At 39.4% G+C, this 14,879-nt stretch overlaps 1 protein-coding gene across 1 annotated transcript; it reads left to right on the top strand.

Moving 5' to 3' along the window:
• Positions 1-639: 639 nt before the first annotated feature.
• Positions 640-11,085, top strand: plek (pleckstrin). The gene is made up of 9 exons (XM_068328196.1): positions 640-777; positions 5,547-5,702; positions 5,918-6,099; positions 8,501-8,592; positions 8,698-8,882; positions 9,036-9,140; positions 9,346-9,429; positions 9,564-9,633; positions 9,760-11,085. Exons 1-9 carry the CDS (start codon positions 736-738, stop codon positions 9,897-9,899), a joined length of 1,056 nt encoding a protein of 351 aa, XP_068184297.1. The 5' UTR covers positions 640-735; the 3' UTR covers positions 9,900-11,085.
• Positions 11,086-14,879: the final 3,794 nt, after the last annotated feature.

The raw sequence follows: 14,879 nt of genomic DNA on the forward strand, positions 1-14,879 counted from the left end.
TATTTCAAGAACAGTTCAGCTGTGGTGTGACTCAGTACAGATATTTTCAGGTCCACCCAAAAACCAAAATGTGTGATATATACGGAAGAAGGATGTGTCAGTTAGGTCAAACTTTTTTGTGGGTATGCTAAACTGCAACAGAAATGATAATGTAGATTATTTCTATGTGTCTCGTGACAATGAAGACATATTAAAACTTCACATCAATTGTGAAAAGGTGTAAACTGATCAAGAAAAGTCATTTTTTATATAGGCTTCTATATAAAACTGAAATAAAACTGAAAACAAATAATTGCAAGAACTATCCATAATTGTAAAGAAGGACTTTGAAATTCTGCAAATGAAATCACACAGACATCAAAGCAATGTTGATTTAAGTTAAGTTGAGTTGATTTAAGATTTGAAATAAACTGTTTTTTCAATCTCATTTCATTTCCCGGAAACGAAAAATCAAGATCTATAATCTAATAGTTATACTACTCTGTTTTATGGTATATTATGATATTATGCATTATTACTACTTATTTATACTTAAATTTAGAGCCATCAGCCAGAAAACTAACAATTGGCTTAGAGGAGAAGTAGAGCATACAGCTTTACCAAGTGCCTAACTTCCTCTTTGTTTGTGTGATTTCATGACACACAGCACATACACAGAAATAGTGGGTGGACTGGGCAGGAAATGTTTCTGGCGGTATAAGAAAGCTGTGTCTTACTGCAGCGGAGAGCAGAGTAATGGAACCAAAAGAGATCAGGGAGGGATACCTGGTGAAAAAGGTGAGCCTGAAACCTAATCAAATTGTGTTTCTATAACTTGAACTTGCTTTTTCACATAATCTTACCCTGGCAATGTTGTATCTAAAGTTGACAACCCTGACAAGTCTGACGGGTACTGCACGAAAACTTAGACACGATCCGAATGAAATGAGATTCAGCTTTTGCATACAATCAGATTTATAACAGTTTTGACAAGTTCTAGGTTTTTGAACCAAAATGAGAAGACAGCTGTAGTGTTGATCAACACTGTTGGTGTTGCATCAGTCACGAGAATAGTGACAAAAAACCAGTGTCACATCATTGATTCATGAAACATCTGGATTGGAAAAACAGCACTGGAAAAGGGGAGGTTTTCTCAATGTCAAGCCAGTGACTGGTGGTTCAAATTCAATACAATTCAAATTCTAAAAACTGTATTAGTCCCCAAGGTGCAATTGAAAGCACATAAAGTTGGATAGGTGTAAAACATACCGTGTAAAAGCAAACAGTGTAAAAATAAACAATAAACATAAATATAATTAAATAATGGCATAAATACAATGTTTACATTAAATAGTAATTCAAAACCATGTTAGATCAGAACCAAGTGAGTCAGTTCAAAAAACCTACTTAGTCTAGAACCTAATTTGTTAGTCAGATCAGAAAGTAGTTTAAAACCTAGTTATTTCAAAACAGTTATTTCAAAACCTAGTTAATTAAAAAACCTAGTTACTTGGTTCAAAAGCTAGTTAGTTTAAAGCATGGTTAGTTCAAAACCTAGTTAGTACAAAACCTAGTTAGTGTAGAACCTAATTTGTTCCAAACCTAATGGGTTAGTTCGTTCAGAAACTAGTTACTTTAAAAGCTAGTTAGTTAGTTAGTACAAAATGTAGTTAATTAAAACACCCAGTTAGTTAGTTCATAAACAAAAACATTTAGTTTAAAAACTAGTTAGTTCAAAACCTAGTGAGTTAGTTCAAAACCTAGTTAGTTCCAAACATAGTTTAGAGCCTAGCTTGTTTAAAACTTAGTGGGTTAGTTAGTTAGTTCAAACCCTAGTTAGTTTAAAATCTGTTTAATTAGTTCATTCAAAAACTAGCTACTGTTTTTTAAAACCTAGTTAGTTAGTAAAGCCTAGTTAGTTCAAAAATCTGTTAGTTCAAACACCTAATCAGTACAAAAGGAAACAAAAAAAAATTGTTCAAAGCCTAGTTAGTCTAAACCTAGTCAGTTAGTTCAAAACCTAGTTAAATTAGAACCTTGTTTATTCAAAACGTAGTGGTTTAGTTAGTTAGTTAGTTAGTTAGTTAGTTAGTTAGTTAGTTAGTTAGTTAGTTAGTTAGTTAGTTAGTTAGTTACCTAGTTGGTTTAGTATATTAAAAAAATGTCCCTCTCACCCTCGTGGGGTGGTATCGGTGTGTCATCCTCAAGCTCAGGTCCTCTACCAGAGGCCTGGGAGTCTGAGGGTTCTGTGCAGTATCTTAGCTGTTCCTAGAACTGCGCTCTTCTGGATTGAGGCTTCAGATGTTGTTCCAGGAATCTGCTGGAGCCACTCTTCCAGTTTGGGGGTCACTGCCCCGAGTGCTCCTACTACCACGGGGACCACATTAACCTTGATCTTCTACATACAGTATGTTCCAGCTGTTCTTTCAACCCTTCATACTTCTCAATCTTTTCATGTTCCTTCTTCCTGATGTTGGCGTCAGTTGGAATCGCCACATCTATCTCCACTGCTCTCTTCTGCTCTTTGTCCACCACCACTATGTCCGGTTTGTTAGCCAGCAGCTGTTTGTCGGTCTGGAAGCTGAAGTCCCACAGGATCTTAGCCTTGTCGTTCTCAACCACCTTCGGTGGTATGTCCCATTGGGATTTGGGTACTTCTAGTCCATACTGGGTACAGATGTTCCTGTACACTATCACAGCTACTTGGTTGTGCCTTTCCATGTATGCTGAGCTGGCGAGCATCTTACACCCTGCTACCACATGCTGGACTGACTCTGGGGCTTCTTTACATAGCCTGCACCTTGGGTCAGATCTACTGTGGTAGACATTGGCCTCTATTGCTCTTGTACTTAGGGCCTGTTCTTGTGCTGCCATGATCATTGCCTCTGTGCTGTCTGTCAGTCCAGCTTTATTCAGCCATTGGTAGGTCTTCTTGATATCAGCCACTTCCTCTATCTGACGGTGGTACATGCCATGTAGGGGCTTGTCCCTCCATGTTGTCTCCTCCTCCTCCTCCTCCTCCTCCTCCTCCTCAGGTTTCTGCTGTCTAAGGCATTCACTGAGCAGTTCATCTGTTGGGGCCATCTTCCTGATGTACTCTTTGATTTTTGATGTTTCATCCTGGACAGTGGCCCTGATGCTCACTAGTCCTCGGCCTCCCTCTTTCTGCTTAGTGTACAGCCTCAGGGTGCTGGACTTGGGGTGAAACCCTCCATGCATGGTGAGGAGCTTTCTAGTCTTGATATCTGTGGCTTCTATCTCCTCCTTTGGCCAGCTTATGATCCCATCGGGGTATCTGATGACAGGCAGTGCATACATGTTGATGGCTCGGACCTTGTTCTTGCCATTCAGCTGACTTCTCAGGACTTGCCTTACTCTCTGGAGGTATTTGGCTGTGGATGACTTCCTTGCGGATTCCAAGGTATTTGTAGCTGTCCTTGATATCTTCTATCCTGCCCCCTGGTAGGTCAACCCCTTCAGTTCTGATCATCTTGCCTCTTCTTGATATCATCCGGCCACATTTGTCTAATCCAAATTACATCCCTATGTCGTCGCTGTAGATCCTGGTGGTGTGGACCAGCGAGTGAATTTCTCGCTCATTCCTGGCATACAGCTTGATGTCATCCATGTAGAGGAGATGGCTGATTGTTGTCCCGCTTCGGAATCGGTATCCATAGCCACTCTTTGTGATGATGTGACTGAGGGGGTTCAGGCCTATGCAGAACAGTAGTGGTGATAGTGCATCCCCTTGGTATATGCCGCACTTGATGTTAACTTGGGCAATTGGCTTGGAGTTAGTCTCCAGGGTTGTCTTCCACATTCCCATTGAGTTCTTGATGAAGGCTCTTAGTGTCCTGTTGATCTTACACAGTTCTAGACATTCCAGTATCCACGGGTGTGGCATTGAATTGTAGGCTTTCTGGTAGTCTATCCAGGCAAGTTGGTCTGCCTATTCTTATAGTCTCTGTGTACTGCTCTGTCCACCAGTAGCTGGTGCTTATTGAGACAGCTTATTGGCCGGTAGTTGGATGGGGTAGATCCCTTCTGTGGGTCTTTCATGATCAAGACTGTCAACCATTCTGGGTGCGTCCCATCCCTTAGCAGCTGGTTCATCTATGCTGCTAGACACTCATGGAGAGCTGTCAGCTTCTTTAGCCAGTATGTATGGATCATATCGTGGCCTGGTGCAGACCAACTCTTCATCTTTGACACTCTTTCTTGGATGTCTGACATTGAGATGGTTACTGGTTCTTGATCTGGGAGGCTGCTGTGATCAGTCCTCATCCACTAGCCACTGGGCATTGGTGTTATGTGATGCTTCCCTTTCCCATGTGCCCTTCCAGTATTTCTCCACCTCAGCTCTTGGTGGGTCTGACCGGCTGCTGTTATTTCCCTGCCAGTGAGAGTACACCCTTGCTGGTTGAGTGGAGAAGGTCTTGTTCAGTCGGGTAGCTAGAGCCGTTAGTCTCTGGCAGTTTCGAGTGCTTCAGGTATAGAGAGCTTGTTGTATTTCCTGGGTACCCCTTTATTCACTATGTTCCCTTTCTGCAGCTCAGCTAGCTGGCTGACTTCTCTCCGTGTCGCCTTTATCTTGGCCTCTAATCGTCTCTTCCATGGAGGGTATTATTTGTTATGCCCTGTGTTGATCTTATATCCCAGCATCTCAAGGATTACTGTTGCTGTACTGTGAATCAGCTTGTTGGTCTCAGTTATGTTCCTTGTGGGGATTGTTCTTATCGCAGCATTTACATCTACAAGAAGATCTTCTGAAGGTACTTGACAACTTAGCTTTGGTATTTGTCGGTCACGATCTTCCTTCTCAGGTCAGCAGCTCTTGTATTGAGGCTGTCTATGTCTCTTGGGGCTTGGTACCCAATCTCGGATTGTGGGGGGGATGGTGAAATCCCCCTGCTGACCTGGCGTCCTTGCTCCCCCTTGCCGTAGCATTGTTGTAGTATTTCATCGATCTCTAGTTGTGATTGCAGTTTTCGGTTATGGATGTTGGAACACTGGGCTAACAGCTGTTTCTTTGTTAGCCTTGATTGTGGGTTTCGAAGCATCCATTGGTCCCACATCCGCCCCATATATCCCCTCTCTCTGGGATTACTCATATAGTAGCATTCCAACAACTCCGTATTCTCCGCCCTTGTCCATGTGTGTCTTGTTCCAGTAACCCATTTCTCATGAGATTGCCCTGGTTCCCTAGCAACTGATGCAGACCTTGTTAACCTGGGCAACGTCCAAGCCAGTATCACTCTGTCTTTATTGTGTTCACTCATGACTGAGGTAGGCTGGTATAGCATTAAGGGTCTTGCCTAAGAACCCTCACTGGATAATGTCCATGTCTGTGGTTCGAAACCATGCCCTCCTGCATTCCAGACCACGCCCTCCAGCAGTTTTTTGTGAAGGTGAAACATCTGATTCAAGCTCCATCTGTAGTAAGTTATGTGTTAAGAGCGATGGTTGTATAATAAATGTATATCATGCTCTCTTTACAGGAACTATATCCTCCACTGGAGGTCTTTGCTTAAGGCTGCATGTTTATCACTTGTCTTAATGATCCTTAGGGTACTCTGCTAAATACCTGGAGGGCAGTATGGGTTGTGCTGTCAGAAGATGGAATAGAGTTCTTTAACAAGAAGACTGACCGTTCTCCAAAAGGAATGATTCCATTGAAGGGAGCAGCACTCACAAGTCATTGCCAAGATTTTGGCAAGAGGATGGTAAAAAATACTAAAGGACACCTGTAAAATTTGAACAAGCATTAAAAGATTGGACATATCTATAGTTGATATTTTAAATGTTAAATGATGAAAGTGAGCATGTGATTAATTGAGGGTTTTTCCTTCTTCCAAATTTGCAGTGGAATCTGTTCTTGATTTTCGCTCAAGAGAATTTAGAAAATATCAGCGTGAATGATTAATTATGCTCCTTTTAGTTGGTTTTCAAGATTACTACAGATAAGAAGCAGGATCACTGCTTCCAAGCCTCACATGTGGAGGAGAGAGAATCTTGGGTGAAGGACATCAAGCAAGCGATTACCTGCATACAGGGAGGAAGAAAGTTTGCCAGGAAGTCGACCAGACGCTCAATTCGCCTTCCTGACACAGTCAACCTGAAGTATGCACAATATCACCTTAGTTATTAAATCAATTTTTTAACAATCATTTAAAAGGTGTATGGAAAAGGAAATGTAAGATGAATTTGTTCCTTCCAATCCTACTCAAACAAGGTTTGAATTTATCAATTTTCAAAATTATGATTAATATACACAAAAGACTAAAACAGTTTTGAGTGAATGTGTTGGTGGTTAAGACAATGAGATAAACACAATTTGACAATTCCTTCCAACTTCGCTTTTGTGCTTTTAGTTTTAAAACAACTCATATCATGGTATTCTCGTATTTGTTTAAAATGTTTTTACAGTGCAATGAAAATGTTTGCGTACCCCAGACAATTTCCATTACCGGTACTTTCATTTTTAAATCATTGGGTGTTTGGATCAGTAACTTTAAAAAATGTGGGTACCCCAACAAAAAAAAATCACATCCATATTTAGTAAAGCCATTTTTTGCTAAAATAACAACTTCCTGACACTTCTTATATCTTCCAATGAGTATCTCGATTCTGAACGGAGGCATTTTGGATCACTCCTCCCTACAAAATATCTCCAGTTCAGTTAGGTGATGGTTGCTGAAGGAGGACAGAACCACTTCAGATCATCACGCAGATTTTCAATGATACTCAGGTCTGGGAGCTAGGATGGCCATCTAAGAACATTGTACTGCTTCTTTGAAAGAATGCCAGATTCGATTTTAAGCTGTGTTTTTGGGTGTTTGTATAATTGAAAAATCATAACCACAGCATCTTTTTCTAAAATGAAGCTGGCCTGACCAAATGTGCTTTTTCATCCCTTTAGTAACTTTGTGTGCAGTACAAGCCAGTGTCTTATTTTGCCAATCCCAAGGAAGGGAATGTGTCGGGAAGGGCATTGGACGTAAAACTTTTGCCAAATCAAACATGCGAATCAAATCTATATTTCCATACTGGATCAGTCGAGGCCCGGGTCAACAATGACTGCCATCAGTGCTGTTGACCTACAGGGTGCCGGTGGAAATTGGACTAAGAAGGGGAGGAGGAAAGTGTGTTCGTAGGAAGAGAGAGAAGAGGAACGCCAAAAGTATAGGACTGAGAGGTTGGACATTGAATGTCGGAACTATGACAGCAAAAGGTAGAGAGTTGGTTGACATGATACAGAGGAGGAAGTTAGCAGGGCTCGAAATTAACTTTTTTTCTTGGTAGCTCTCATGCTCCCAAATTTAGAAGTTAGTAGCACCAGCAAAGACTTTAGGAGCACCTACCCAAAAGCATGGCAGTGCATCTCCGTTCCGCACACCTCTCTCCCTCGCCCAGGAGAGCAGCCGCAGCTGCGCTCTCATTATTTCTTGGCAGGACCGCAGGAGCGCGGTCTCTCCAAAATAGGAGAGATAGTGAATATATTGGTAGAACGACGCTGATTTTTGAACTGCCAGGCAGGATGCCTAGAGGAAGACCATAGAGGAGGTTTATGGATGTAGTGAAAGAGGACATGAAGGTAGTTGGTGTGAGAGAAGAGGATGCAGAAGACAGGGTTAGATGGAGGCAACTGATTCGCTGTGGCGACCCCTGAAGGGAAAAGCCTAAAGGAGAAGAAGAAGCTAGTAACTTTATTTCTGACGTGTTCAGAAAAGGCTTTTTCTCTCATTCTCACAGCTTCTCCTCGTGCAAAGTGTGGTAACTTGTTGAATGATGCACAGTGACACCATCTGCAGCAAGATGATGTAGTTCTTTGTTGGTGGTCTGTGGGTTGTCCTTGACCATTCTCAACATCCTTCGCCTTTGCCTCTCTGATATCTTTGTTGGCCTGCCACTTCTGGCTTTAAAAAGAATTTCCTCACTATGTTCTCCACAGTGGAAAATGACAGCTGAAATTTCTTGGCTAGCTTTATGTAGCCTTCCCTTACCATGATGTTGAAAAGTCATTTCTTTCTTGTCATTTGAGAGCTGTTGACACATTCCCATTATTCTTAGAATATTCCAACAGAAACACAAGATGCAATAGGCCACCTTAAATAACTTTTCTCATGATTGGATGCATGTGTCTATGAGGTCCAAGGCTTGATGACTTCACCAAGCCAATATTGTGTTCCAATTAACTGGTGCCAAGAAGTTACAGGTATTCAAATCAACAAAATGGCATGGGTGCCCAATTTTTTGCACTAGTGTAATTTCATTTTGATGGATATTGAACATCTTCTGCTAGTTCAGTAAACATAGTTTCACTTTTGAAATATTACTGTGTCCATCAGTTTGTCAATAGCTCCAAGTGAAGTTACTGATCCAAGCCTTGACAATTGAAACAAGATTGACAACATTGGATAATCATGTTTTGCATTAAAGGTTCAGTTAATGGTAAGTTGTTTGTGCCTATTGATAGAGTATGGATACATATATTGACAATGTCTGCATTGTGTTTTCCCAGTGAGCTGTACATTCTAATGAAAGACCAAGACAACGGAGTGAAAGAGTTAAAACTGGAGCAGCAGAATCGTATCTTCAACCACTGCTTCTCTGGTAATGTTGTCAGAGTTCTCTGGATGTTACAGATGTGACATGCAGAGATATGTTTTTTATATTATTTTACTTATTATAAATCTCTCTGTCCCCATATTTGCACAGGTTTGACAGTAATAGACTGGCTGATTGCCAATGGAAAAGGGAGAAACAAGCCTGAGGCCCTCATGTTGGCGACGGGGCTCATTACTGAGGGTTTTCTCCAGCCTGCAAGTGACCTGTCAAAAGAGGGAGTGGAGAGTGGAGAGAAAGCAGCCTTTTTAGATCACACAGATGCTATTTATTACTTTGTAAGTAGAGAGGACTATTAAAATACACTGTTTAATGAAGTTTTCCCTTCTTGTTTTGAGAATAAATTTTATTTCATTATAATTTGTATTTCATTATTATAATTTTAGCAAGAGAGCTGAGGATTGTGATTTTGCATGTGCGCTCTGTCGCAGGCAGACAGTGGATTCTACTGTGAAGGCTATTCCAGTGATGAGGATGTGCTATTGAAGGAGGAATTCAGAGGAAACATCATAAAACAGGGCTGTTTGCTTAAACAGGTGAATCAGACTGAAAGCAAAAATTTTCAGTATTTATTAACTACAGAGTCTTGATGAGAGGCTATACTTTTCACAGGTGATCTCAGTTTCACAAACATACATCTATAAAAAGTAATTAAAGCTTTTATGACAATATGATCAGGTCACTGCATGTCACTGAAAGAGGAAGTCCCAGATAAAACATATATTGTGTTTTTCATCACAGGGGCATCGGAGAAAGAATTGGAAGGTGCGGAAGTTCATTTTGAGGGACGATCCTGCTTACATGCATTATTATGATCCCACAAAGGTAAATAAATTCACGTGTAAAAGCATTAAGGAGCATTCTCCCCTCCATCACTTGATCTTCTTTACCTTTAATTTTTTTGTATTTTGCTTCCTTTCTAATTTTCCTTTATTTATTTCTTTATTTTTTTTTGTTAGGATGAGGACCCCCTGGGCTCCATCCACCTCCGTGGATCGGTGGTTACAGCAGTGGAGTACGTGCCTGATGGTGAGTCACAGGACAAACATTTACCCATGTTCCTTCCCTGCTGTGACTGATTGTGACCATGAAATCTAATTTCTATTTCTTTCGAATTTATCCATTTTCTCTTCTTTACCACATTATTCCTTTCAGCCAAAAAATACGACATTGATGGTAACCTCTTTGAGATTATCACTTCAGACGAGACTCAGTACTTCCTGCAAGCTGCTACAGCTAAAGAAAGAAAGGAGTGGATCAAAGCAGTGCAAGCTGTGTCGAAAAGTGGGAAATAACAGGAGAAGCTGTGTAATGTGTGTCAGGCACATTTATAAATCCTACATTTGAAATATATGTCATATAACAGCCCCTTGTTTAGCATAATAGCTCCAATATAACTGCGCTGCAATAATTGTAAGGCAATATCACAATATACTGAATGTCTTAGTAATAAAATGGTAGTAACAACTTGGCAATACATTCAAATCAATGACTATTGAAAACACATTGCACCCCTTGTAGTTTTGAATCCACAATATATTATGAGCACTGTGCTGGGTTTCTGTGCAAACTAGTTAGAGAAGCAAGATAATGGATGTTTGCAGAACAGGAAGCCAAACGTACATATGATAAAATTAAGCAGAATGAAACAGTTCCAAAAGGTCATATACTCAAGAACTTCTTGGAAATGAAAATCAATAAGACTGTAGATGGAAAACACCCCATTTTTGATTTAAGGCTTATTTTCATGCCCACTGTGGTTTTTCTAAGTTCCTCCTTGCTCAGTCATCCTTCAAAAGTTTGAGATAGTTGGAGCTATCATGCGAGCACATGCAGTTCCTGAGTGCAAAATAAGTCAGAATCATTTAACGCCTTCTCCGCTTAATGTCACTTTGTGCCTTACAGGCCTGCTGCATCTGTGAAAAAAATTATCATTGACGGAAATGACTATGGCTCTGGCAGCAGTCATTTCCTTCCCTGACTGAAAAAAATAGTTAGTGATAATATGCAAAGAAAATTTAAGGACATTTTAATTTGGGCATATTTTAACTTCAGGCTTATTTTAATGTTCCCAAAAGTTGACTTCAGTGCTCAACTTTGACCTAGTTGTCTTCTAGTACTTAGTACCCTTTAACTTATAGCATTAAAATTTATCAGGAAAAACTGTTTTAGATTACTTTCTTTAAGAATTATTGGAAACTTTGTGTGTATTTAATGCAAGTGCCTTAATTAAGTAGTTTAGACTTAATTATCCATTGTCTATAACATCTTTGACTTCTTGTTGTTCTTCTTCTTTGTGATTTTCTGTCACCACATTTAATAACCGTAGTTGTGTAAAGTAAATTAAGGTTAACCTGCAAAACACTTAACATAATACTCAAATTAGAACACACTACTTTTTTTTATTTCAATTACGGCATCTTGCCAGCATTAAAAAAATGTTCATTAAATAAATGCCAACAGGATTTAATTACTTAATCCTTCTGTTGACTGTGTGTGTATATATATATATATATATATATATATATATATAAAGTAAAATGGCCAGATGGAAGATCACTGACTCAATGCAGTACTGTATTTCTATCTCAGAGATCAATGATCTGCTTTAAAAAATTGGCCACTGGCATTAGAATTCAATTTTCAATGAGGTCACCCTCATGAGGTTTTAATTTTAAACACAGGAGGGCACTATGTATCAACTTGACCCTATTCCTGTGACCAAGGTGAGCTATTGATGGTGAACAACAGTCCTGTTTAAATATCAAGACAACGTGATGAGGATGCTTATGTGTCATTTATAAGATGGAAATTGTGGCAGCACTGGGTGAAGATTTAGTATAATTTATAATAAGTTCCTGTTGGTGTCAACTGATGGTACCATGTGGCTCTGTGTTTATGTGTGTAACTGGGAAAAAATCTGCTAATCATCGATGAGCCTGTTGATCTCTTTTCTGGCAGGTGGAATAAACATTTTTCGGATCAAAAAATTTAAAAGAAATTTTAATTTGATGTCTGCTTTCTGGCAGAGCTGTGTGCAAGACCTTGTCTCACCATCAAGTTTTCGACAGGATTGGTCAGAAAGAAAGGTTGGATGATGTTACCATTACTTAGATATGATACATGACAGGATTCGCTTTCACGCCAGAAAGAATGTGTTGATCCATTCTTTCATCTTTGGATGAATAAAATTAATTAATTGATATCATATCATATCATATCATATCATATCATATCATATCATATAACATATCATGAGAGACAGATAACCACTCACTCACACACCTACAGACAATTTAGAACTGATCAATTCTCTTGAATTGCATGTTTTGGGGGATGGGAGGAAGCCAGAGAACACGGAGAGAACCTACACAGACACGGGGAGAACATACAAAACAACATACAAACCAGAAGCTTCTTGCTGTGAGGCAAGAGCGCTACCCACTGTGCCACTTTGCCACTAACTAAAATTTTAGAACATATTTTACTCATACAGACATTATGCATCCCCTGGCATCAGAAACCTTGACTGCAAGAAATAAATCGGTCGAGGCATCTCTAATCAATCATCCCAACACATTCTGCTCTATATAGTTAGTCAGTGTGCTCGATTTATGCACAGCTGAGAAAAAACCCAATAACAATAATAATAACAACAACAACAACAATAGACCAAAAATAAAAGCAGATAACATCCAAGAATGGTCACTGACTGTTGCTGTCTTTTGGAGTCTGCGGCATAATAAAATTATGCCGGAGTGGTGGTTACAGATTAAAGCCTGAGAAACAGCTGCTCTTCTAAACATACTGGATACTGGAGGGGGTAAGGAAAGCATCCCACACTGTGCTACTAACTCATTAAGTTAGCTTTGAAGAGGGCGTAAAGCCCTCTAGAAAGTGCCACCAATTCCATAATGGTTGGTCTCTGCAAACTTTAAATAACACTGGAATAGCAAATCCTCTTTTGTGTTAAACTAAAAGCTTGGTAGAGGCAAGGTATTAAATGTTCTTTTACCTTAATTAAGTAGTTTAGACTTAATTATCCATTGTTTATAACATCTTTGACTTCTTGTTGTTCTTCTTCTTTGTGATTTTCTGCCACCACATTTAATAACCGTAGTTGTGTAAAGTAAATTAAAGGTAACCTGCAAAACACTTAACATAATACTCAAATCAAATCATAGTCTTTGTTGACTTATTTTTCTGCTTTAGGGCTCAAACAACCATATCCTTTTAAAATAATTATTCCATGCTCTATTTTTTTAAATTATATTGTAGATCGTGGACGACGCTAAATCCTCAGAATTCCGACTACTGAACACTGATTAACTGTTTGTTATCCCAGAATAAGAATTACCAGTTTTCTTGACTGCCTGTGGCATGCTCCACACAAGAGTCGTTTTGTTGATTCCTCAAATTTATCTGTTTTGACACACACTATACAAAGATGTGCCGCTGAATCTGTAGCACTGTAAATCATAATAACTTTAAAGTATATGTGTACACAGACATGTAGCAATAAGATTCAAAAGATTTTTAAAACGCCCCTATCCATCTTGAAGACACATGGTGAAAGAGCAGAATCAGAATAGCCCTTTGAAAAATGGGAACGTTAATTTAAAAAAAAAAAGAAAGCACTTTTTCCTCTGGGTCAAATTAATGTGGATTTTATTAAGACGTTTTCTTCTTTCTTTTGGCATCCCATACATTGCACCAACTGTATCCATCAAAGTCAGAGGAAAATGAATTGTAATGTTACAATATAGCGAAGACGGACTTGTTTCTAAACTAGTCTGACTAGAAAAGCTCTTGATAAGCACAGTCCATTTACCCTTTACTAACCTTGAACCTTATGTAAGAGGGAGAATACTGCTTAAGTGTCAATATTTAGTCATAGATTATTATAGTGCTGGAAGGGGTGAGGAAACCATTTTCTTCAGCTTGGAATCAATTTAATTCCACCTTTGCCTGGTGACTCCTAAGCAGTGTTTTACATGAATCAGCTCTCAAATGAGATGACTGGTTTAAGATTAAATCTGTACTCAGATATCTAAGTGCTGTTTACCTCCTGCCCAAGTGGGTCCTCTGTGCTGTGGTGGATTCCTGTCTCTTCAGACCTGGTTTTTACGGTCTGTTCTTGAATCCCTCAAGTGAGCTTTCCCAGCCAATGGTACAGTATAATTCTTGATGATTACCACTTCTTCTGGAAGCTGTGTGGTCTGTCAGTCCACTGCTGTTTTTCCACTTTGCCTTTACATAGAAGTGCATTTCAATGCTGTTGTTATCTCAGAGATAGGACAACCATGCACCACATTGTGTTTCATGGAGTATCACACAGAACATGGAATAATGGAAAATGGTGTGTGTATGGTGCTTCTATGTATTACTATCTGTGTCACTTTTAGCAGTTCATTCTGTGGAGTCATCATTCTGAAGTATTCTAAAGAGGTCTTATCCATTCTTATATGTATTATATATTTATATTTTATATATTTTCAATTTTGCTGGTCATTCAGCATGATAAGCAGTGCACTGAAAAATAGCATGAGTGAAAGACAACCAGTGTGCTTTGAATGAACTACACAGAGCAGAATGAACTACATAACATTTTCAAAGGTTTTTAGAGCTGCCTGCAAAACTGTGTAACAACGGCATATGGAATCATGTGTGTTTTATTAATTTAAGCTGTTAAAGGATCAATATTGATCCGATGGTTCTCTTCTCTGTGCTGGTCTGAAGATGGTCATCATTCATGACCAGCCAATGATTTTCTCTCACAGAATGTCTCTTTACTGCTAAGCTTTGGGCCATGTGAGCATAAGGAAAAGCACAAACAAAACTGTTATCTTGGAGATGTCGACTGAACAGCCCTGGGGGGGACATGAGCACCATTAGTTCACTGAGGATGTTATGTCCTGGCTCAACCTAATCACTATTCCGGCCTCTGTTTCTTCTTGAAATGGAGGTATGTGAGCTGAGTGAAATCAGCCTTTGATGATCATGTGGATTTAATAGTCCAGGAATGGAGCACACATGCCTTTTCCACATAATCTTTATGAATCAAAATTGTAGAATCATAGGACATTTTATTTATTTAAAAACTTTTCCTGTTGAAGGAATATATTTTGATATTTGACAGCCAATAACCAACAATCTCAGTGTCATTGGAGATCGCAGCCTGCTGAATGCCTCCTCTCAACCTCCTCTGCCGTGGTCGATAAAAACACAAAAGGGCCTTCAAAGGATCCAGTAGTGCAGATAATATGTTTCAGTTT

This window comes from Antennarius striatus, chromosome 11 (genome assembly GCF_040054535.1).
Source record: "Antennarius striatus isolate MH-2024 chromosome 11, ASM4005453v1, whole genome shotgun sequence".
In the NCBI taxonomy this organism is placed as follows: Eukaryota; Metazoa; Chordata; class Actinopteri; order Lophiiformes; family Antennariidae; genus Antennarius; species Antennarius striatus.

Coding starts and splice junctions, on each gene's coding strand:
- plek (XM_068328196.1), top strand. CDS start 736: ATGGAACCAAAAGAGATCAGGGAGGGATACCTGGTGAAAAAG. Junction 6,100..8,500: donor CCTGACACAGTCAACCTGAA/GTATGCACAATA, acceptor GTGTTTTCCCAG/TGAGCTGTACATTCTAATGA. Junction 9,141..9,345: donor AGGGCTGTTTGCTTAAACAG/GTGAATCAGACT, acceptor TTTTCATCACAG/GGGCATCGGAGAAAGAATTG.